This window comes from Triticum aestivum, chromosome 6B, assembly GCF_018294505.1.
Source record: "Triticum aestivum cultivar Chinese Spring chromosome 6B, IWGSC CS RefSeq v2.1, whole genome shotgun sequence".
NCBI classification, from domain to species: domain Eukaryota; kingdom Viridiplantae; phylum Streptophyta; class Magnoliopsida; order Poales; family Poaceae; genus Triticum; species Triticum aestivum.
In genome coordinates, this window is record NC_057810.1 from 306,076,581 (window position 1) to 306,101,775 (window position 25,195).

At 44.2% G+C, this 25,195-nt stretch overlaps 1 protein-coding gene across 1 annotated transcript; it reads left to right on the forward strand.

The window, feature by feature from the left end:
• The first annotated feature begins 3,221 nt into the window (after positions 1-3,221).
• LOC123137031 (uncharacterized) lies at positions 3,222-11,286 on the forward strand. The gene is made up of 6 exons (XM_044556568.1): positions 3,222-3,883; positions 7,990-8,445; positions 9,108-9,731; positions 9,831-9,882; positions 10,070-10,168; positions 10,277-11,286. The coding sequence occupies exons 1-6, from the start codon at positions 3,383-3,385 to the stop codon at positions 10,996-10,998; spliced, it is 2,454 nt and encodes an 817-aa protein (XP_044412503.1). The 5' UTR covers positions 3,222-3,382; the 3' UTR covers positions 10,999-11,286.
• Positions 11,287-25,195: the final 13,909 nt, after the last annotated feature.

Below are 25,195 nucleotides of genomic sequence, written 5' to 3' on the forward strand. Positions count from 1 at the left end.
GCTGGACATTTTCATTGTCGAGTCTTTTGAAGTGGTTGAAGAGATTGAGAAGAACGTCAACACGAGAGTCACGTTGAGTTGAGACTCCTTCATTCACTTTGGACAGCTTATCCCAGATAAGCTTAGCAGTTTCCAAAGCACTCACTCTTCCATACTGTCCTTTGCTCAGGTGGCCACATATGATATTCTTCGCTTGAGAATCGAGTTGCTTGAATCTCTTCACATCAGTAGCGTTCAGAGAAGGTGTGACAGAGGAAACACCATTTTCCACAACATACCAGAGATCGTTTTCAATTGCCTCAAGATGCATTCGCATCTTATTCTTCCAGTAGGGGTAGTCCGTTTCATCGAAGGTAGGACACCCAGCAGAGACCTTGATCATACCCGCGGTCGACATAACTAGACTCCAGGCGGTTAAACCAAAATCACACAGAACAAGGGAGTACCTTGCTCTGATACCAATTGAAACTGTGTTATATCGACTAGAGGGGGGGTGAATAGGCGATTTTTATGAATTCTTCACTGAGGAATTTGCTGGTGAGGAAATTCCTAAATGAAGAATTACTAGCAGCGGAATAAGTACTCAAATGTAAACATAACAGAGCACAAGCATGGTCATCATAATGGAATGAAGACAAGCACAAAGTACAGAAAGCGTAAACACAGGATAACACAGAAATAAGATGGACAGACTGAAGAAATTGATCTGAGGAAATTGAGAAAGTCTTCAGACAAAGTCTTCAAATAGATATGAACAGGCACACAACAACAGAAATGAGGAAATGAAAGAGTTGAGGAAATAGAACCAGTAAGCTTGGTGAAGACAATGATTTGGTAGACCAGTTCCAACTGTTGTCTCAGTTGTACATCTGATTGGAGTGGCTGAGTATTTAAACTCGAGGACACCCAGTCCCAGACACACAGTCCTCACCGTATTCTCCTTGAGCTAAGGTCACACAGACCTCGCCCAATTACTCGTGGTAAGTCTTCAGGTGACTTCCAAACCTTCACAGACTAGGTCACTCGGCGATCCACAATTCCTCTTGGATGCTATAGACCATGCCGCCTAACCATCTGGAAGAAGCACAGTCTTCAAAGGTAACAAGCGTCGGTCCACGCAGGATCAATCTCTTCAGTGATGCTTAATCACTTTGGATTTGTAGGTGTTGGGTTTGGGTTTTCCTCACTTGATGATTTTCGCTCAAAGTCCTCGGAGGATGGGATGCTCACATGAAAATTTTTCCTTAGTATTTCCTCGACCCCCTTTAACAGTACGGTGTTTCCTATGACTCAAGAAAGAGAAAATGAAACTATAAAAACAAAAATCTTCACGCTTCATGTTCCTCGAATGAATTCCAAGTCTTCAAGATTACACCAATTTCTTCACTTTCAAAGTCTTCGGAAAGTCTTCAGAAATCCAAAGTCTTTAGTCGAAGAACTTCATTTTTAGGGGTCGACTTTCTCTGTAAATATCAAACTCCTCATAGACTTATAGACCTGTGTACACTCACAAACGCATCAGTCCCTTAATCTATAAGTCTTCAATACACCAAAATCACTAAGGGGCACTAGATGCACTTACAGGCAGTGGCTAGCATGGGTAAGGCCGGACAAGCAATGGGTTGCCATGATCCCACCTCCTGATGACCAATAAAGGGCGTTGTTCGGCAAAGCGACATCGATTCAAGTTGGCAATGGTAATAAGGCGAGCTTCTGGAAGGATATCTGGATCGGCGAAGCGCCTGTGTGCATAACCTTCCCTGCTCTGTTCAGTCACGCGCGTCGCAAAAACAGGTCGGTGGGGACGGCTCTCACCAACGATCAGTGGATAAAGGATTTGCAACATGGAAATACAGCTGCAATAGCGCCACAATTCCTGCAGATGTGGCGGCTGATCGACCAGGCACACATAGCCCTGGCCCCGGACCAAGAAGATGAGATCATCTGGAAGCTCACACGCGACGGCAAATACACTGCCAAATCGGCTTACCAGATGCAATGCCTGCAGGCCCCCAACACAAACTTCAACAATCTCATTTGGAAGGTCTGGGCTCCCAACAAGCTCAAAATGTTCATGTGGCTCCTCGTCAGGGACCGCCTCTGGTGCAACGACAGATTGCAGAGAAGAGGCTGGCCCAACGGCTACTTCTGCCCCCTGTGCATCAGGAATTTGGAGACATCTACACATCTGATATGGGTCTGCAGTTTCTCGCAGCAGGTCTGAGGGAAATGCGCCAGCTGGTTTGGGTGTTCCTCGCCAGCGACACGAGCGAGACCTCTGCTTAGCTCGGCCCAGACTTGCCATCTTCTCATCAACAAGATTGCTCCTGCTAACAGGCGCGGAGTCAGATCTCTGATCATCATGATCGCCTGGGAATTATGGAAGAAAAGAAACCACTGTGTCTTCCGGGCAAAAATGCCTCGGATGAAAGATGTCGTCGCAGCAATCAGAGCAATATCGAGCAATGGAGATTGGCCGGAGCCAAATGCATGGAGCCTCCCTTCAGGGACACAATTAGCGAAAATTAGCCATAAGAGAGGAGAGCCACCTGTACTTTTCTAATTTCATCCACTTGATCACTTGATCTACATGTTTCCACTGCTTTCTGCTAAATCAATGAAGCCGGTGATCAGCCGGGTCTTAAAAAAACATATGGAACTAAATGAATATGGCCAAGAACTAATAATTTTGTGCCGCAGCGATCCGTTGACACTACTATGGTAGCGGTTTCTTCCATTATAGTCCAATTTGGTTGCCATGGCATCGCTTAAAATGTGTATTCATGTTGCAACGCACGGGCAATTACCTACTTCCTCCGTTTCTAAATATACGTTTTTTCATTTTAAAATATGTCTATATACATCCATACGTAGTTTGTAGTAGAATCTCTAAAAGGACTTATATTTAGGAACAGAGGGAGGAGTATTTTATGAATTTGTTACTCACTCCGTTCGAAAATACTTATCATCAAAATAAACGAAAAAGGATATATCTAGATGTATTTTAGTTCTAAATATATTATTTTTATTTATTTTGATGACAAGTACTTTCAGACAAATAAAATATGTCGGTCAATTAATCCGCCGCACATAGTTAGAGCAGGACGGGAAAGAGGAAAGCGGGATTTCGGTGACATTTACCACAGGCACCTGGCTCTCCCGACTAGTCGAGTACTTCCCGTCGCCCCGCCAGAGTCGCCACGCGTCAGTCGCACCAACTGTTCCATCCCCACACCACACCTCGGAAGTCGAGTCGCTCTCACAACCCAGCACAAAAGGCACCGCACCCTCCCACATCGTCGCCTCCGCCACCCTTCTCCCTCCCTCAGACCGTCGCACACTCCCAAGAACCCACGAGCTCCAAAGCAGCTCGCTAGCTCCCATGGGGCGCGGCCGTCCCAAGAGGCGCCCTCCGAAGCCCTTCGAATCGTCGGAGGACGAGGCGTTCCTGATGCCGATCGGCGCGGCGGTGGAGGTGCGCAGAGACGACCCCGGCTTCGCCGGCTCCTTCTACGAGGCCACCGTTGCCAGTCACCTGCTCTCCGACGGCGGCCACAGGCGCTACACGGTGGCCTACTCCACGCTCCTGGGCGAGGAGGCTGAGCCGCTCAGGGAGACCGCGGCCACCGCCAACGTGCGGCCGCGGCCACCGCCTGAGGAAAGGGAGTTCGTGATTCACGAGATGGTGGAGGCGTTCAACAGCGACGGGTGGTGGGCCGGCGTAGTCGCCGCCGTTGTCCCGCCAACGGTGACAGGAGATCGCCGGCGGAGGGCGTACAGGGTCACGTTCCCCACGTTGCGGGAGACGCTGCAGTTCGAGGAGAGGGATATGCGGCCGCACCGCGTGTTCCAGGGTGGGCGGTGGGTCCCGGCTGCAGAGGTGGTAAGTGGTGGGCTGGATGAGGAGTCTCCCTCTGTCTTTGGGTCCATCTGTTGGATTAAGAGTGTCTCAAAAAAAAAATCTGTTGGATTAAGATTGTTGATTATCTACTACTACTCCTCCGTCCAGAAATACTTGTCGAAGGAATGCATAAAAATGAATGTATCTAAAACTAAAATACATCTAGATACATCCATTCCTCCGACGAGTATTTTCGGATGGAGGGAGTACTATTAAACAATCGAGTTGTGGCACAAACATTACATCTCAGCCATACATCCGTCATCTCTTAATGGACCGGATTGCTTCAATGTTGTATCACATCATTTACCAAAATCAATTACCAATAACATTTACCAAAATCAATTACCAATAATTACCATAATCTACGCCATTATAATTACACAGAACTTACCAACCTGGGCCTATTTTAATCATAATCCATTAGCAATAATTACCATGATCTAATAATTACGCAATAATTACCGCGATCTCGCTCCAACTAGAGATCTCCACCTTTGGCCGTCCTGTCCTCGCTCAAACCTCTCGATCCGAATTTCTGAGGCAGCCCTGCTCGCGCCACCGTCGATCTCCTTGCTCCAACCCCTAGCTGTGTTGTACACGTACCTATCTCTACTACTATTAAACAGGCAAACATTTTCTTTTTTAAAGATACCCCGTTAAGTGTACACCGATTAATTATCACCGTTTGATCATCTAAATTAATGAAATCTAACGGATCAGATTAATCTGATGAGATATCAAAGGGTGCAATTAGCAATTACTGAAGGCAGACCGCTCCACCGGCGGACCAAAATTTTATACGTCTGCTTCGGCAACTTCCGCTCAAGCATCCCACCAAATCTTCGATAATTATTACTCCTATACCATATATAATTGTTATCTAATTATTATTATCCTTTTTTGTTGCCGGAGCATCTAATTATTAGTATCAGCTAAAAGAGAAAGCCACTCAACCTAATTGATTTCTTCCCACCCCGCGTCGGATGCTATCGGCGTCGAAACATGCCCCTTCATCCCTTCCTGTGCCCTCCCTATCTACGTCGTCATCCCTTCTTGTTATTCCTCGCCTGAAAACATATCTTCTCTAATCCCTCGTACTATCCGCCATTGCCTCTGCAAAGGACACGCTACACACACCACCTCTGTCGCTGCCGTGTGGGATACCGGAGTTGTCGTGGCCTCCGATTCGACGCGCTATCAGATCAGGGTGGAGATGGTCCGTGCCGGTCTGACCAGCCTGGCAGTCTTGTTTTCCGTGACTAGGCCGGCGGCGCTCCAGATCGGGACGGACCGAGCGGACCAGCAAGTGGCGACGACAATCAGCGGCAGGAGGCCATGACGAGCGCGCACGACGGCAGGAGGCCACGGCGACTGTCGCGGCGGCGCATGGCGGCAGGAGGCCATGGATGGCGCCTGCAGGAGACCTCTACGACGTGGACACCGGCAACGACGAGGAGGACCAAGGAGCCATCATGCCGGCTAGCCATGGCAACCCTGGTGCGCTCCTGCACTCGCTGACGTTGTCCATGGGCTCTGGCTCCCTGTCCACCTGCGTCAGCATGCAGCAGGCGCCCGCACACGCCCATTCCTACGACGCTGCCGGCGGCGAGTACATAGGACAAAAACAGGAGGATGCACACAACTTCGGTGCATTGACTGTATAACCTCTTCTCTTCGTGGATGTCTCCTGCGCGCACGCACATGCATTGACTGTATGGATGGAGCGTGCAGGAGGATTGGTTTTTCTTCAGTTTTCTATAGGGATATGCAACATGAGACCTGACGACCTTTTCACGTGCATGGAATCATTTTCTATGGACGAAGCGAGTGCGGTGGCGACGACATGTTCAATTTCATCGTCTGAGAAATAAGGACGAAGCGAGCGCGGCGGCTTAGTTGGCGCCTGAGCCGGTTCTCTGCAGAGCAGAAGAACCGTCGTTGGGATCTGCCATACCTTGCTCGGAATACCATAGAGAGTATCGCTCCTCTCCAAACAATGTCGAACGTTTTCACGGTTCTTTCTTCTACTTCCTTACAAGCATTCCTGTTTTTACAACTTGGGTTTGTATGGACGTGTGTTACTTAATACTCCCTCCGTCCAGAAATACTTGTCAGAGAAATGGATAAAAGTGGATGTACTTAGAACTAAAATACGTCTAGATACATCGATTCTTCCGACAAGTATTTCCGAACGGAGGGAGTACTCAATAATCCTAGGCCTTTTCGCCAAAAATAAATAAATTGAAGGAAGTCATTTTTTTTCACCTTCTCAACTACATCGAGACTGAAGATGCCTACGCTTTATAACAATTGATTAAACATATAAAAAACTGAGATAATTAGGTGCCAGTGCTCTATGCATACGATGATTCATTTAAATGATAGGTCGATTTGTAATATCTTTATTAGTATTAGAATATCTTTTCTATGGGAATTCTTATTTTTGTCAGTGACCAAGGTGGGCAAAAGCGGACCTGTATTATTTTCATTACCATTTATTTTAAAACAGAAGGTGAAACAATTAAGCATCGTTGTCGACCGGAGTGGATACCTGAGTCTGACCACCGCCTGCCTACCTCCGCCAAACCATCATTTTCCAGACACACCAATGTTGCCTCACCCACAAGACGCGGATCCAACCTGCGCGAGAAGAAGCAGAAGTCGCCAATGGGCGTCCTGATGGACACCACTGGGGCTAGGCCTTTCTGGGACTGCGCCCCCACAGACAACATAGGTGCTTCCACGACCCTCCCACATGAAGCTGCACGACCACCACCGCCACCCATCATCGTCTAGGGGTGGCACTGTTGCTGAGAGGGACGCCTCCCTATGAGCAGCACGCGGCACACAACATCAGACCGCCACGCTCCACCGATCATCTGAGACCTGTGCCAAGATAACAGCCTGCGGAAAAGGATGCCCTGCCTTCACCTTCCTTGGGGCACAGGTGGGCTTTGTCGGCGCCCCCTCCGACGGCGGTGAAGCGAGGGAGCAGGGGGTGGTCTTGCGGTGCAGGTAGGGTTTTCCCATGTCACCCGAGTAGAGTAACACGAATATAATATTAGTTGAGACGTGCGTTGCACGTGCACGCTTACTAGTGGATAGAAACATTTCACTTTAGTATTTTCAGGTGCTTGGAGTATATATGATGCGCCTCTGTCCTCAAATCCGAATGCATTGTTTTCTTTGCTTTTGTGGTTACCCCCCTAATGGATTGTTGCATGCAACATTTTGTTTATCAAATTTAAAACATGAATAATCGTCCTTTAAATTATCTAAACTCTCTTGAATGGGTTAACTATTTTCTAGAACTTTTAAAATTAAAGTTACGCGCAAATAAATAAAACAACTTGGCGACTTGCATTGTGAACTGTAGAGACTTAAATTTGTCACGGAAATAAGAGACTTAAAGCGAGTATATATTTTCATTTATTTGTCTTCATTTTTATTTTATTTTGAGTTGGATATTTGTCTTCATTTTGGACTATGCTATTTTATTCGGACAAGGCCATTCCATAACATCAAGATCCAGGTGAGAAGACTTGATCTTGGTTGCATTCGCATACTGATCCATGATCGTGGTCACAATGCAGTCTAGCTAACTACATCTACATATTATATTAGGCTCACTTAAAATGGCTTATGCTTACACTACCCAGACTTGTCAGAATAGTTGATGCAAGTTTAAGAACTTTAAGGGCCAAAAACGCTCATTGCCTCAATATTGATTTTCCGTCCATGCAGTGCAATTTAACAAATTGAGGGTTTTCAGAATAGATGCACTCGTATTGAATTTATATTCCGGTTGGTGCGGCGGCGTCTGCGAGCTTATAAACTGAATTTTAGAAGTGGCTCTAGGATGAATCCCTAGAATATGTCTTACTGGGATATTTGAAATATCATGGTCTTCGAAATTTGCATCTGAATTGCGAATGTGTGGAGAACTTTCATGGTAACTGACATTAAAGAAGGATTATATGAGGGGAAGAGCTGACTTTCTCTTTCAACATCTGTTAAAGAAGGTATTGTTTTATTGATAATGATAAGGAAGGAAATTAAGTGTTTAATACTCTCGTTGTGTACAGGGCAAGGGAAGTCCTTTGTTCAGTGAGGGGCATCAAGTTGAAGTGAGTCATTTTGCAAGAAACTTTAGTGGATCCTGGAATCCAGCTACTGTTCTTAAAGTGATTGGTGCTACACATTTTCTAGTACAGTACATGCATATTGGAAAGGATGATGAACCGGCCACTGAGATTCTAGATTCACAATATATTCGGCCATCACGCGACATCACCAATATGGATTCTAGGTACAGATTTTCTCCTGCATCTCATGTTGAGGTCCTTCATGAAGGTGGCTGGTGGCCTGCTATTATTGTGAAGGTTTTAGGTTCTGAAATCAACAAGTATGTAGTGAACTTGAAGAATCCCAAGACAGACATGGATGACGTGGAACCTGTGGATGTTCTGACGGTGGAAAGTACGCAGCTACGGCCACGGTTTGACTGGGACGGTAAAAACTGGGTACGCTGCTTGAAAAAGGTACACATAGTGCATATTCCGTATTTTGTCTTCTGTCATTCTTTTCTAGTGTTTTTTTCCTTGATAGAAAATAGAATGCTATTTAGTTCTGTCATTGCATGCATTTCATAGCCTTTTTTTAAGTGTGTATCGATGAAGGAGCAGGTGGCCTCAAACAAACTATAGTTGACTGCAACAACTATATTATACTTAGTTTTTGTCATTCAGATTTCAAAGGAACTTGTCAATATTGCCTTTCTTTGGCTCCTCTTATCACTATTATTGCAACATGTTATTCACTTAGCCCACCTTTTTCTTTTCTGCAAATCACTTAGCCCACCTTGGTTTTGCACCGTTTGGATCAGGGCTAACAACACTTTCCATCTGTTGGTTCTTTAATCCATTAGGCCTAATTAATTGATAGACAATTAGACATAGTCCTGTTACGATAGCCATATCTGCATCTTGTATGTTTATTAGGCAAGCATATCTGCACTTGAAACAAGAAGCAGCTGGTAATGAATTAGGAATATGCAAATTAATTTATTCGTAGTTGGAATGTTATATCTGCTCTAGGTTCCAAACAACAATGATGTTATTCAATGTTACCTTAAATCTGTAGTTGGAAGACTGTAGATTATGGTATAGTGTACTGATATGTGTTATTTTACCCTGTGTGCTAGCCTTCGCTCCAAAATTATGTCCATGAGATGCATCCATTCCAGAAACCTTCTAATGGTCCTCAATTAACTTCTCGAAAAAGAGCAATTCCCGCCTTCTATGATGACTTGGATAAAGTCAGTAATAAACCTGGTTCTCGTCATGACAAAAAGTTGAAGGATGAAGATGTGACATCAGAACAAATTTTTCCTGTTTTGTCCATTCGTAATGAAAACAATGAAATTATTCATAAGCAAGGAACAGCATTGGCATTGAGGTCTGGGTTGTCCCTTCCTTCACTTCCACAAGTGGCGGCATTTGGCTCTCTGAGTTCATCTACACTTGCTCCAAGCTGTCATCTTGAACAATCATCTTCTGAGATGATTATTGTACCCTCTATGGCACAAAGTCGACAGATTCAGGCATCTCTATTTGGAGGTTTTGGTGAACCAAGACCTGTCCCACAGGGCCCACTATTAGGAACGCGGTCACTTGGCTCAGATTTTCGCATCATTGAAGGGTCAAAAAATGCATTAAGTGGTCAGGGTAACCAATCAACTGTTGGAACTGGGACTGAACTGTCCAGGCAAATGGAGAAATGTGTTTCTTCTCAAACAACAGTGGCTCTAGGGGAGAACCCTGAAACTGTGAGTTGTTACTTTTAATACAACCCCTTAATTCTACCAGTCCTAACATCATTCGAAATATCATTTGTTCTTATTTTCCTTTACATTTGTAAATACTAGATACAGCCAATGAAAGGGATAGCTGCTCCTGCTAAAGCTACTGAGGAAGACAGTAAGTTTCAGACTGTTTAACGTATATTGGTACTCCCTCCGTCCAGAAATACTTGTCGGAGAAATGGATCAAAATGGATGTACCTAAAACTGAAATATGTCTAGATACATCCATTTCTCCGACAAGTATTTTCGGACGGAGGGAGTACAACATACACTGCAAATACTAACTAGCAAATTTCTTGCAGTGTCTGAACTGCCTAATGATTTGACTGCTGGGTGTGAAACACTTCCAGAAATGGATGAGCTGAGTTGTATTGACCCGACATCACGAAAGGACATCGGAGGTATGCCTTCTGATTCCTAAAAGTTAGCAATGCGCGCTGATTACAGCAAAGTCCACTACACTTTCACTATGTTATTACATTTCCACTACACTACACTTCCATTTCCAGGTTCACAAGCAGGTGGAAGAGATGATCTTGAGCAAGGGGGCTACACAGGTGAAGCACATGATTCTTGCTGTCCCTTGTCGGAATCAGCAGCTGTGCATGAGAGTATCATGGACACGAATGGCCGGATTTCAGAACCCTTGGCAAGCCAGCATCTTCCATTTGTGAAGACCTCCCCAATGTGGGCACACCTTGAGGGACTGGAAATATTCAGGAAAGCACCACAGCGACCAAATTTCCATCAGTTCGAGCAGCATGGTCAAGAGGTCTGTGAAGGACTGGCATTAGGTTTGATGTTCTCTTTTGCTATTTTAGCAGAGAGCATAAACAGTCTGAATGCTCTGGACGATAGTAGACTACTCGAGCAGAAGATGACGGGCCTTGCTTTGCTTGAGGCAGATGGTTTTGATGTCAAGGACCTGAGAGCACGCGTGGAAACAATGCTCCATGCAAATAATAGTTGCGCTGAACTACAGGATTCCATCAGAAAGCTGGAGGAGAAGATTGCTCACAAAGAAACCAAGGACCGAGAACTTGGCACGCAAGTTCGGTCGCTGGCTATGGCTGTCCATCATCACGATCTACATGCCTATCTGATGCGCATCGTCATGCGGTCTGCCATCACGCAGAAGATGAACAATGCTATGGAGATCTCAAGGCTCAAGACAGAAGCGAACAAGCTTAAGAGATCGTGTCTATCCAACACCATCGTCGTGCCACGGTGAGTTTGGAGGTGAGCAAGTCAGCACGTTCTTGAATAGGTAGTTATCAGTGGTAAGTGGTGGAGAGCCCCCTGCTAGATGTTTTGTAGATAGTTCGTAATGCTATCCTAGAGTTTGCCGTGCCGGCGAGTCTTTTGTGTATGGGCTGTATATGTGGTTACTCTCGTATGTTGCAGTCCTCTGTAAAATACATGTTGTGTAGATAGTCCGCAATGCTATCCTGGAGTTCGCCGTACTGGGGTGAGTCTTTTGTGTACGGGATCATGTATATGTTGTTACTCGGGTATGTTACAGCCCTCTGTAAAATAGCATGTAAGTTGAACCTGGAGGTTATTGATGTATTCTGTGTGTTCAGTAATCAAACTCGCAGCACTTTGTAGGTACCCCTCTCTCTGTTTCATTCGGAAGAAGCCTATTTCGAGAATATGGCAATGACTTCGTGGTGTCTGGAAAAAAAAATTCAGATTTGGAAGGCAAAAGTTAGTGTTCATGTATTATTGTAGTCCCATGTAATTTCATGTGGTAGTGAGACATTAATGCTAACTATTTCCAAAATTAAATATCGGTATACTTATCTATCTTCTTTAGTTCCTCCTAGGTGAGCTGTATGCGGGAAAACCCTATACGACGCATTCTGCGTCAGAATGTCGACCTATCGCACAGGAGATCACGAGCAAGCGTAGAACTGGGCCGGCCGTTAACGCGTTCGGCTTTCCACCTTCTAGGAGGTTCCGGCCGGTCTTTTCCGGTTTTGGGAACCTTCTAGAAGGTTCCTAAACCAGGTTTTTCTTTTTTTCCCAATTTTTTTGCTGCTTCTTTTTTCTTAAATGTTTTTTCTTTTCCTTGTTCCTTTTTCCTTTATTCTGTTATTTTTTCTATTTTACATACATTCAAATTTTGAGAATTTTCAAATTTTGTTCATATTTTCAGAAAAAATAACTGTTTTGAAAAAAATTCACATTTTTAAAAAATGTTCAGAATTTCAAATTTTATATTTATTTGTTAATAAATATTGAGAATTTCAAAATATGTTCAGATTTTCAAAATTTTGTGCATGTTTTGGAACTTGGTTCCATTTTTCAAAAAAAAAATCATGTTTCAAAACTTGTTTGCGTTTTCAAAAAATGTTTGCAATTTGGAAAAAGTTTGTAAATTTGTTTTTCAAAAAATGTTACCTTTCTTCAAAATTGTTCATGTTCTTCATTTCGAAACATGAACATTTTTTGAATATGTGAACAAATTTTATGAGAACGAACAAATTTTGAATTTCCCAAACATTTTGGAAAACATGAACATTTTTGGAATTTGTGAATATTTCTTTAAAGCACGAATGATGTTTGAATCTTGAGAATAAATTTGGAAGCACGGACTATTTTTTGTAGCACGATCATTTTTTGAATCTTCAGAACAAATTTTGAAATGAAGAACAATTTTGAAAAATCCTGAACAATTTGGAACCATGAACAATTTTTTCAAGCGCGAACTTTTTTGAAACTTGAGAACATATTTTGAAAAATCCTGAACAAATTTGGAAGCGCGAACATTTTTTGAATATGTGAACAAAAAATTGAAATCCGGTACATTTTCAGAATTTCAAAAAATTTGAACTTTTATGTGTAACGAGAACAATTTTTGAATTTTGAGAACATTTTCGAACAGTTGTTGGATTTTTAAACATTACTCGCATTCAAAAATTTCTAAGAAAAGATAAAAAAACAAAAAAAACCTCTCCGATTTTGCGTTTTATTGCGTTCTTAATGTTACGAACTCCACTTTTGTCGTGAACGATTGTCAGGTCGACTGGTTTGCATACTCTTCTTGCGATCAACAGGTCTATAGTTTGATTCCCAGCTGGGACGTGTCTTTTTCTCTTTTTAGACACTCAAATTATTGTGCTACAGAACAAACGGGATCGCTATACCATGGGCCGGCCCAGTCGGGCGTCATTGTGTGCGTCGGCTCGCTAGGAGCTCCCCTAGTAGTTTTGTTGGGCTCCAAATTCACATGGGCTGCTACATTTTTTTTTTTTTAAAATTGTTGAATGCCCTTAAGGCTGGCCATAGTGGGGGTAACATAAGTGGTATCATGCACTTGAGACTCGTAAACATGCTTATGTGGCAGACAATTAAAGAAGAGAGAGAGGGTTATAGTAACATAGATTAATGCATTAGTAAGTCTCAATTGCATGCAAGGATTTCAAGGTGCATTAATTCATTGCATGTACTTCATGCATACATGCATTGCATGTACTTCATGCATACATGCATTGCAATTAATGCATTAGTAAACACAATTCTTTGAAGAGAACGAGCGCATTAATTGAGTGCTTTTACAAACCACAAAAATTATTCCACCACTCATCATCTACCTTAGTTGGTGAGATTTTTGAATTGAGGTGAGATTTTTGAATTGAGCCCTATAAACCAGAAAGGAGATAGTATCGTATCATAATAAATGTTGTGCTACTACTCCCTCCTTTCCGGTTCAATTCAAAAATCTCACCAACCAAGGTAGATGGTGAGTGGTGGAATACCTTTTGGAGTTTGCAAAAGCACCCAGTTAATACTCTTGTTTTTCTCAAAAAAGTATGTTTATCAATGCATTGGTCAATTTTCCCTTAATACTTGCATGCAATGATTTAATGCACCTTGGAATCTGAACATGTGATGGGAAACAACCAAATTAAACCTTATAAAATGGAAAAACTAAAATTTTGAGATAAGCCCTATAAACCGGAAAGAAGGAAGTATGTGTCATGCATGGACATAAATGAGACCACATATGATACTAATATATGATATTATGCGCTATGAATGTAGTATCATACACTAGTATCATATGCATGATACTAGGATATGATACTCCCACTATGACCAGCCTTAGGAGTAAACTTGAAGCGTGTCGAGTTTTGCACCTAAGGTGCAGACTCTATTGCAGTCACTCCCCAACCAGTCTAGTGGGAACTGCAACAGGGCCGCCGCACGGCGACGAGGCATTGGAGGGGACGTCCTAGCTTGTTGCGCCCTATGGCAATCTGACTCGGCTAGTGCGTTAGCACTAGCTGCCCATGCAAACTTTACATAGGGCAATCCGACTGAGCTGGACCTAGTTGTTGTAGCAGTCATACTATAACAAACTAGATGACCCTCATGCGCTGCTGTGGGAATTCTTAGTTTATAAACATGATGGTAGATGAATTGAACAACCTTTTGCATAGTGTATTTACATACTTAAGATAAAAAAAAGCAATGGGCAAAATACTTGGTATAAATATAGATATGGGAAAACATGAATTATGCGCTCATTTTTTTTTACTAAATACATAAGTAATCTAATGTGACTTCAATGAATATTAATGTATATTATTGTAACTGTTGTCATAAATCAATCTACATATCTACATGCTTACGATCTTCACAAACAATGGTAAGTAAACACAAATATTGGTGATTGTTGTTTCTTGCACTACGTGACAGTGAGTGATGGAGCTCCAACATCAACAAAAAAGGGGAAAAAATCCTTTCTCTCTATTTTTTGTCAAAGTGAGTGCAAATTCTCTTGTCTCGAAGCATTTTTCTGAAAAGAGCATGAGTACTTATCATAAGCACAGAGATCCTATTAGAATAGATGAGAGAGAGACGGGAGACATAGAAGTAAAGTGAATCCTTGATCTCATTGATGATGGGTTACATATATATATATATATAACCCCCGAAGGGGTGTCTCCGAAGGGACACGAGGCAAACGCCTCCTTTAGGAAAAGTATGGATTAACAGGATTAATTAAATCCTAACACTCCCCCTAATCCATGCTTGTTAGTGTAAGTATCATCATCTTGAGAAGCTCCTCCAAAAACCCTGTGGGAAAAATATGAGGAGATATGTGTTCCATATGTTGCTAAAACTCCTTCAAACCTAGTGAGAAAATAAGGAGAAAATGATGCAACATATAATGGTTATTGTCTCTTTTAACTCAATACGAGAACCCATAGAGTTTAGAGGATAATAAATATGTCGTATATACTTTCCTAAAACCCCGATGGGGAAAACAAAAAGTATGAAATATGATCTCATGTTGATATTACCTCATTAAAAACCTTTATGAGAACCTGTAAAGTAAACTTATGAAGGGAAAAAGAGTATAATATGATGCATTGAACATGAACAATTCAGGAAGATACTCCCCCTGATTCTTGCAAAAATTCAAAGCCGTCACATACCAAAACATAGAAATTGGTAGAGACCCGCTTAACAATTCAGTCACATGATTTGACTTGCAAGATATGCAATATAGTGATATTGCTCATTATGTAACCTGTTTGCATCCGGGCAACACAAGAAACATTATCGTTGAGATAATGGTTGGTGAATGTAGCCATGAGGTCTGATTTGAAGACTCTTCATGAGAGGGCTACCACACCTATTAGGAACACTAAATTTGTCTATGATCTGATAGTGGGGATCTGATCCATGTAACCAATGATATTGATGTTCAGATTTCTCCGAAACTGAAAAACCAGGACAAGATGTTTCATGCCTTGGAGATATCGAAAGATATTCTTGAGTACCAACCAATTGTGTTTGGTGGATCCAATGCATTATGGAACGTTGAGTTCCAATATCCCATTTCCATCATCTCTTGGTCTAATAGATCTTTCTCTACGTCTAGAGAATGAACTACCATGAGAGTTATGGATAGATAAGATTTGTCAACAATGAATTTCTCCAATATATTTTGGATATAGACAACATAGTATACCATAATGCATGAATGAAGGTGCTCAAGTTGTAGTAACGAGCGGTATTTTGGTTTACCCAAATCCTTCATTTTAAAGTCCGTCACTTAGATGATTACATGTGTCGTCATTGCAGACACACAACACATGTATAATCATAATTGTAGGAGTAATCCTTGTGTATAAGGATCTCACTACATCAGTTGTACCATATTTACCAATAACAATAAGCCATATGGAGGCTTATCGATTTTACACAATGTATGTTGCATTTTGTATTTCGATTTAGAATTGAGATTCCATCGGAAATCAATCATATATGTCTGAATATAGTGATCCACATGGATATGTGATCACTACATCTATCAACTGCAGAGGTAGATGATTTTGAACTGCCAATGATATAAGTTATCGGAATGAGATTCCACCTCTGAAGAATAGTTGGGTATCTGCGTGAACCCTTGTGCTACAATACTTTCTCTTTGTTTCACCACCTCGTTGTTCTTAATTCTGTTTTTAGAAGAAAACTGGTGTAGGTATTGCTTATGAATACCTTCCCATTATTGAGTAAGATCATTTCTACCTAGATTATACCCTTTGCTTGAGTTCAGTCCGAGTGTTGTTCACACTTTGTCATGGCCATGGTCTTTGAATCTGAATCATTTGAAAGGTTTTTGCAATCTAGTTGAGAAATGTATGTCGACAATTGTAGACTTTCGGTTATATGGTTCTCCAGAATCTATATAACAATATATAGTTGATGGAAATATCGTTACCCATGGTGACTGCTCGTGATTTTCCAATGCGATTGAGTCGGGTATTCCGATGTCCCAGTCATTGTGTGCACTATGACCTGGGTTGGTGGAGGTTTCCCGTCCACTAGGTGTATACTACCCATTAGGTGTCTGCCAACATGAAGTCGACTTGCATTTACTGATTCACAGGACTTGATATCCTTGCTTGTGAGAAGCTGAATCCTAATGTACTTCTGCCATATATCTCTCCCTGTTGCTTTGAACGGAGAGTGGAGTGGATTTTGTTGGTACCTCCACTCTTTCAGGCGTACTTTTGCAGGATTGTAGGATTGCGTGTGTGACGCCCCCGATTCAATCGTACACTAATCATGCACGCAAATGTGTACGATCAAGATCAGGGACTCACGGGAAGATATCACAACACAACTCTACAAATAAAATAAGTCATACAAGCATCATAATACAAGCCAGGGGCCTCGAGGGCTCGAATACAAGTGCTCGATCATAGACGAGTCAGCGGAAGCAACAATATCTGAGTACAGACATAAGTTAAACAAGTTGCCATAAGATGGCTAGCACAAACTGGGATACAGACCGAAAGAGGCGCAGGCCTCCTGCCTGGGATCCTCCTAACTACTCCTGGTCGTCGTCAGCGGGCTGCACGTAGTAGTAGGCATCTCCAGTGTAGTAGGGGTCGTCGTCGACGATGGCGTCTGGCTCCTGGACTCCAGCATCTGGTTGCGACAACCAGAAAGAAAGGAAAGGGGGAAAAAGGGGGGAGAAGCAACCGTGAGTACTCATCCAAAGTACTCGCAAGCAAGGAACTACACTACATATGCATGGGTATATGTGTAAAGGGCCATATCAGTGGACTGAACTGCAGAATGCCAGAATAAGAGGGGGATAGCTAGTCTTATCGAAGACTACGCTTCTGGTCACCTTCGTCTTGCAACAGGCAGAAGAGGGTAGGTCGAAGTCCTCCAAGTAGCATCTCCAAGTAACATCTCATAGCATAATCCTACCCGGCGATCCTCTCCTCGTATCCCTGAGGTAGAGCGACCACCGGTTGTATCTGGCACTTGGAAGGGTGTGTTTTATTAAGTATCCGGTTCTAGTTGTCATAAGGTCAAGGTACAACTCCAAGTCATCCTGTTACCGAAGATCACGGCTATTCGAATAGATTAACTTCCCTGCAGGGGTGCACCACATAACCCAACACGCTCGATCCCATTTGGCCGGACACACTTTCCTGGGTCATGCCCGGCCTCGGAAGATCAACACGTCGCAGCCCCACCTAGGCAAAACAGAGAGGCCAGCACGCCGGTCTAAACCTAAGCGCGCAGGGGTCTGGGCCCATCGCCCTGAGCACACCTGCACGTTGCGTGGGCGGCCGAAAGCAGACCTAGCCTAGTGGCGTTCTAGTCCAATTCGGCGCGCGCCGCTCCGTCGCTGACGTCTGAAGTGCTTCGGCTGATACCACGACGTCGGGATACCCATAACTACTCCCACGTAGATGGTTAGTGCGTATAGGCTCGTAGCCAGACTCAGATCAAATACCAAGATCTCGTTAAGCGTGTTAAGTATCCGCGAACGCCGAACAGGGCCAGGCCCACCTGTCTCCTAGGTGGTCTCAACCTGCCCTGTCGCTCCGCCACAAAGTAACAGTCGAGGGCCGTCGGGAACCCAGGCCCACCTCTACCGGGATGGAGCCACCTGTCCTTTCAGCCACCTCGTCAGAATCACTTGCGGGTACTCAATGAGCTGACCCGACTTTAGTCACCATCTGTATAGTATGTATGTATGTATAGTATATACCCGTGATCACCTCCCAAGTGATCACGGCCCGATAGTATAGCAAGGCAGACTGACAAGAATGTAGGGTCAATGATGATAAACTAGCATCCTATACTAAGCATATAGGATTGCAGGTAAGGTATCAACAGATGTAGCGACAATGTCAGGCTATGCATCAGAATAGGATTAACGAAAGCAGTAACATGCTACACTACTCTAATGCAAGCAGTATAGAGTAGAATAGGCGATATCTGGTGATCAAGGGGGGGGGGCTTGCCTGGTTGCTCTGGCAAGAGAGAGGGGTCGTCAACTCCGTAGTCGAACTGGTCAGCAGCAGCGTCGGTCTCGTAGTCTACCGGAGAGAAGAGGGGGGAAGACATAATGAATACAGAGCAAACAAAGCATCACAAAATATAACAAGGCAATACGCGGTGTTCGGTGTGCCCTAACGCGGTAGTAGGTGATACCGGTGAAGGGGGGAAAACATCCGGGAAAGTATTCCCGGGGTTCCGTATTTTCGGGCAGAGGAGCCGGAGGGGGGGAAAGTTGCGAGTTCGATAGGTTAGGGGGGTGTGGCGGACGAACGGACTGCGTATCCAAATTCGTCCCGTCGTTCTGAGCAACTTTCATGTTGAAAATATTTTAATCCGAGTTACGGATTAAAAGATATGATTTTTTTAAAGATTTTATTAATTTCTGGAATTTAATCAATTAATTATTTAATTCGAAAAATGGAATTATGACGTCAGCATGATGTCATGCTGACGTCAGCAGTCAACAGGGTTGACTTAGTCAACCTGACATGTGGGTCCAGTGGGACCCACCTGTCATTCTCTATTTAGGTTAATTAGGGTTTAGGTTAATCTAATTACAGTTTAATTAAACTTAACTAGTTAATTAATTTAATTAAACCGGATTAATTAACTTAATTAATTACTTACTTAATTAATTAATTAATTAATAATTTTATTAAATCATTTTTAATTTTATTAATTATATTTATTGTTATTATTCTTTTTATTATTTTGGGCGTGGGGCCCCCTAGTCAGTGGCTCATCCGAGCCACCAGGGGCTAATGGGCGCGGGCCAAACGGGGCTGCAACCGAGCGGAGCCCCGGGGCGTTTGGGCGCGAGCGCCGGCGGCCAGGGGCCGCGACGGCGGCCGGAGCGGGGCTGGGACGGCGAGCGGCTGTGGCGCGAGGCGAGGCGGGGCGATGGCGCGGTCGGTGGTGCCCGTGCACGTGGCCGAGGCGACCAGGGGGGGAAGGGCGCGGCGGCTGCGGCAGGGGAGCCGCACGGGGGAGCGGGGAGGGGCCGGGGGCGGGACGGCCCGGCGCGGGCGACGGTGGCGCCGGAGCGCGTCGAGCGGCGACGGCCGAGGCGACCTAGGGGGAGAGGAGGGCGAAGGGGGGGAAGCTCACGGGGGGGGGGGGAGTAGGGCAACGGGGCAGTGGGCTCGGGGGCGGTCGGGGAAGACCGGCGAGGAGGAGGACGAAGGAGGCGTTCGGCAGCGGCGGGACGGCCGCGTCCACGGCGTCCGGCGAGGAGGGGGTGAGGACGAGCGGCGGGGCGGCGGTGGTCGGGATCCGGGGGTCAAGCGCCGGTGGGGGGGGGGGGGGGGAAGGCGGCGACGGTCGACGGGTGTTGGGGACCGGGCGAGGGAGAAGGGGATCGGGCTCCTCCCGATCCAGATCCAGCGCGAGGGGGGGTGGGGGAGAGCGAGTGGGGAGTGGGGGGTGACGGGGTGGGGTTAGGGTTCCGGGGGTGTGGGGTTATGGAGAGGGAGTGGGGGCTGACCTGGGCCGGCCTGGTTGGCCCAGAGGCCAGCTGGGCTGTGGCCCAGAGGGGGGGGGTTCTTTCTCTCCTTTATTCTTCTTCTTTTTTGTTTTCTTTTTCCTTTTCTTTTATTTATTCCTTTCGGTTTTATTAAATTATTAATTTATTTCAATTTTGAAGAATGTGAGAACAACATCTAAATATGGTGTGCTAAAGATACCACTGCCACATTAATTTGGACAACTAAATAAAATAGTTTAATATTTTACAAAATACAAAAGGCATTTAATTAAATTCTTTTGCTGCTGTTTTATTTTCCTTTGAGCATTTAAACATTTTATAAAAATGTGGTTTCATCACCATAATTACCTATGTATTATTTGGTGCACTCCGAACATTTAAATTTTAATATTTGAAAACTTTTATTGTTTGCTCGATTTTGAATTTGAAATTCGAACTAGGTTCCGAACTAACGCGAGTTTATCCACAGTAACCGAGGTGACGTGGCATCATTAGCGGGGATTACTGTAGCTTAATAACCCGGGCGTCACAGCGTGACACCTTTATAGTCAGTAAAAGAATCTGGCATGTTATTTGCAATATGTTGCAAATCTTCTGAACGCATGGTTCAGCTCTTTGAGTACGTGGATATGAGGCAGAAATGTGTTGAACATTCCACTAATTTCCTGGCATTCTATATGGTACTTGAATTCTCCCCCTAATGCCTAGAAATATTCCTCATTGAATCAACATACTGGCCCTGAATAACTCCCCATGTGAGGGGCTTGAGGTATTGCCGGTAATACAGTTATTTCTCACATAGATCCCAACTATATGTTGAGGGGCCAATGATGTATGTCGGGGTGATGATATCGGTGTGTAACCGAATTACCGCAGATAGGGAATACTTGATAGATATCCACATATCAAAGATAGAGGGGAATAATATTATGCAGTTCTGTCATGAGCGTGTAAAACTACATGACTCCAACGTAAAGTTGGTAAATTGCAATTCCAAAGTAAAGATAATGTAATGAGCTTAACTCTTTGGATAGGATTCTACCAAACCATTTGGAGTCTAGACATTAGGACTAATTGCTAAACTTCAATCCAAGGGCCATAGAGAAGGCACTCAAGGAGAATGCTGCAATGTTATCCATTCGATTTGCTTGAAATCGATGTGAGGATAATGAGCCAATGGTTTCGTGTGAATAAAGCTCACACTTAAGACCATCATGTAGATATGTCTTTTAGAATCATACCTGAATAGTCTAGTCAATGAATGGGAAGAGTCACTTACCTCAACTTGATGCATTCAAGGAGTCTGAGTGGTTCGACGTAGACTTTAAGGTGTACGAGCCTTAAAATTAGCTTGCCTGTGTCACTTGTAGTGCACATAAAATCCAAATGCTGTTAGAATTTAGCATCATAACAATCATAAAGTATTGGAATTGTTGATAGTTTCGGTTTCAACCCAATGTCTCGATGACCAAGGCGAGTATGCCAAGTTTGTCATGTACAAGACACTCTGGAAAACTATCTCGTAAGCAACCTGTGCTACGGGTTGAGTTGTATGTGTACTACAATTCTGATGATACACAGAGAATGTGCTTGCCATATCTGTTGCATATGGTAAAGAGAAGTTATTTCTATTTGTTGTCATCATAAGTTTCACTATGGAAACTATTTTGACGGATACCTCCATAGTTTAGTAGGCTACGAGTTAAACCTTGGAAGCAATAAAGCATCCCACCATTACTTGAGTACCCACAGGGACAGTAAATATGACTCGAGTTGAGCCAACAAATACCTCATCGCGTCTAGCGATTTTAAAATATCTCCTTTCTCTCAATGAGAGTGGAAACGTTGGACTTCCCTGAGTATAGAGTTTGTGGTGCATATGTCCACAAGGCACATATCATTTTTCATCGGATTAACTCCCGTATAAATCTATATATAGACATGAAGATTCTCAATATGAAAATCACTGTCAGATATATAGAATGCATAAAAATGTATTTGTATCAAAGTGTTGATACAATATATTGTGATATACAATATATGATGACAACAATACTTATGTTGCAACATTGTAAATGGACATGAATTATATTGATCACTCAGGAGATTGAGAGACTATTCATAGTCTCCAAACATGCCGGTTGAGGCATATTCAACCATCACACTCTCCGTGCCCATAGGGTTTCATCATAGCTGGTGATGTCGGATTGAAGGTTGAAGTAAGATTCAAACCTTTACCCTTGAGGTTCATTGTATCCTAGGAATTGCTGATACAGAATAAGTAGATGCTGAGAACTGAATCTAATGCCTTATGATATATAAGACACTATTGCACACATTATCCCATGAGACACAAGAGCGATCATGATATCCATGGCCCAGATAGGGCAGTGTGGCCATTGAGGGCGAATGCCTCAAACTCTATAGCCATATGTTACCTCTATGGGTAAACCAAAGATAATTAATTTACAACCAGTAAATTAAAGATCATCATGGTTGATGTTGTAATCAACTTAGCAAAATCAATGGGTATTTCAAGAAATTTATCTTGAAACCATTGGTGTGAATCTCAAATTGCTAAATATGACACATTGAAGATAATCTCCAAAATGGAGTAGATCTCGCAGCACTAGAGAGTATAATCTGATGAAATCAGTAGATACTCACTCATAATGCCGTATGTCATGACTTAGTAAAATGTGTGGAAGAGCACTTTGTAAAGCAATTATGATGTCAAAATGACAAAACATAGGCTTTAAGAATAGTCATTGATAATCTGTGAAGGCAGTAGATCTATATGACTACCTTGTGATCTCAATACATCAATTTGAAGAAATCACTTTGAATTTTGCATTCTTATTTGTAAGAAATTAAGAAATCTCAATTGCAAATAGACATATTAATCTCGACATGTAGCGAACATGAAGATACATACATTTCGGAATACATCATACTCAAAAGAAATACACCACTATTATAATGAATAGTAATGATGTTGCAAACTTGATGTTCAAGTGAAAAACTTGAATTGTATAAATCTCAAATTAAATGAGATGATATTGTATCAAGTTGCAAGATAATTCAGCAGGGTGAATTAATATTTTGCGAGAGAAAATTAAACTCAATCGCTATGAGATTGTTTTGCGAGAGAAGAAAATCTCAATCGCAAGTTAGTATTGTTTTGTACTAAAAAATTGCATTGTACGGACAACCTGCCCATTAATCTGCAATTTACGGAGACTTAAATGTAAAATACATTTCAGTCGAGGATTACCCCGCATACTGAACTAAGTCAGAAGACTTAACAACAAATTACAAAGTCCAATCCGTAAATAGGCAGAATAAGGAGGACTGAAATGCAGAATGGTGAAAAGATGAGGTTTTCTCCCCGTCCAGTTGCCGATTACGAGTACATCGTAACCGCCTCCGCCTCTCGGGCTCGCCGGCCACGAGCGCGGGGCGGTTGGAGCGGCCACGGGCACGGCCGGGCGGCGGCCAGTCGAGGCCGGGCGCGGGGAGGCGGCCGCGTGCTGGAGACGGGAGACCGCGCTGCCTTGGCATGACTGCGGGCCGGGTTGGGCGGAGCGAAGGGAGCGCGGCAACAGCCTGGCGCCGTGGCACGGCGCGGGACGCGGCCGGGCGGACGGGCGCAGGGCGCAGCCACTAGCGCGCGGGCGGGCGCCACGGCCAGGGCGTTCACCATCAAGCCGAGCCGCCAAAGGTTGCTGCGTGCTCCGTCAAGTGGCTCCATCTACCAGTGCGGCCGGAGCGGCTGCACGACGGCGGGCGCCGGAGCGTGGCGCATGTGGAGGAGTGGCGGGCGTCGGGGACGGTAGGCGCGATGGACCTGCAGTGTCCGCGTCGACAACCACATCGCTGGCTTTGGCTTCAACAACCGCAGGGGTTGGAGACGTGTTGCCGCTCAAAAGTGGCACGATTATAAAGAGTAGCTTGAAGCTATGTCAAGATTAATTCAAACATATTATTGAAAGTCACCATGAGATGGCTCTCTTCGAGAAGATCAAGATGGATATGAAGATGGCCTAAAATAGAGCTTGGATGCAAAAGTTATGACAAGCTCAGAGATGCTCATGTTGACATCAGATTAAAGAATGGCTTGAAACCCAATTAAGATGGCAGCAAATGAAAAAAGTTTCAACATTAAAGTTGTGCGTCTCGTCGAAGCGGTTGATTTTGATATAAGAAACGTCTCAATCAGAGTTCGTACGCAAAAGTTATAGCCGAAAACGCGCGGCTGCATCAGGATGGCCGGACACTCCGGGAATGATCATCCGGGTTTTGGGTTTCTCCGAGGATGGCCGGACACTCCGGTGATGTTTGTCCGGGTTTTGGATTTTTCTGCCGCAGACTTTGGAAAACAACCGAAAACTCCTTCAAGATGACCTCTGATCAAAAAATGTTCAACATGAAAGTTGTTTGTCTCGTCAAAACCGTCAAGATTTCTTTTGGGCTCGTTTCCATCCACGGTGGTTTACTACCTCAAACGTGGCCCGCAAGGTCCAGCCAATTTAAACCGAACAGTTTTGGAAAGTTCGGACAAAACCAATCCGAATTTGACTAGGGTTTTGGACGTGAATCCAAGCCTTTTCCTTGCACGGGAAGTCCAGCCGCCTCTTATATACTTAAGGGGTGACGGACGATTGAACAACACACAATCGATCAAATCATATACCACTTTTTATCTTTTATCTTTTCTCCTTAACCGTAGTTCTTCTTTTTCCTCGTTCTTCGTTTGTTCTTCTTGTTGCAGGACGGCGAACCTCGAGGTCCTATGGGCGATCAGGTCGACCTAGTGCAACCCATAGCCGCCGCGTACCTAGGCGGGGTCCCTTCCGGGCGTGTGGGGTTTCGGGTCCTCAAAAGCACCCGCCAGATTGCCTGCGTACCGTGCTTCCGGCTGGGTCTCCTTCAACATGAGCTGTGGTGCATCACCCTCGGTGTTGGAGGTACACGTGACGTGTTCGTGTTCAACAAGACGGCAGCGCGGTGCTCAAGTCCCGGCGCGGCGGTCGATGGCGGCCATGGTACGGCGGCCGAGCGGACGGGCGCGTCCGAGGCGCGGGGCGGCCGGCGCGGCCAAAAATGGCGATGGCGTGAT

Coding starts and splice junctions, on each gene's coding strand:
- LOC123137031 (XM_044556568.1), top strand. CDS start 3,383: ATGGGGCGCGGCCGTCCCAAGAGGCGCCCTCCGAAGCCCTTCGAATCG. Junction 9,883..10,069: donor TAAAGCTACTGAGGAAGACA/GTAAGTTTCAGA, acceptor AATTTCTTGCAG/TGTCTGAACTGCCTAATGAT. Junction 10,169..10,276: donor ATCACGAAAGGACATCGGAG/GTATGCCTTCTG, acceptor TTCCATTTCCAG/GTTCACAAGCAGGTGGAAGA.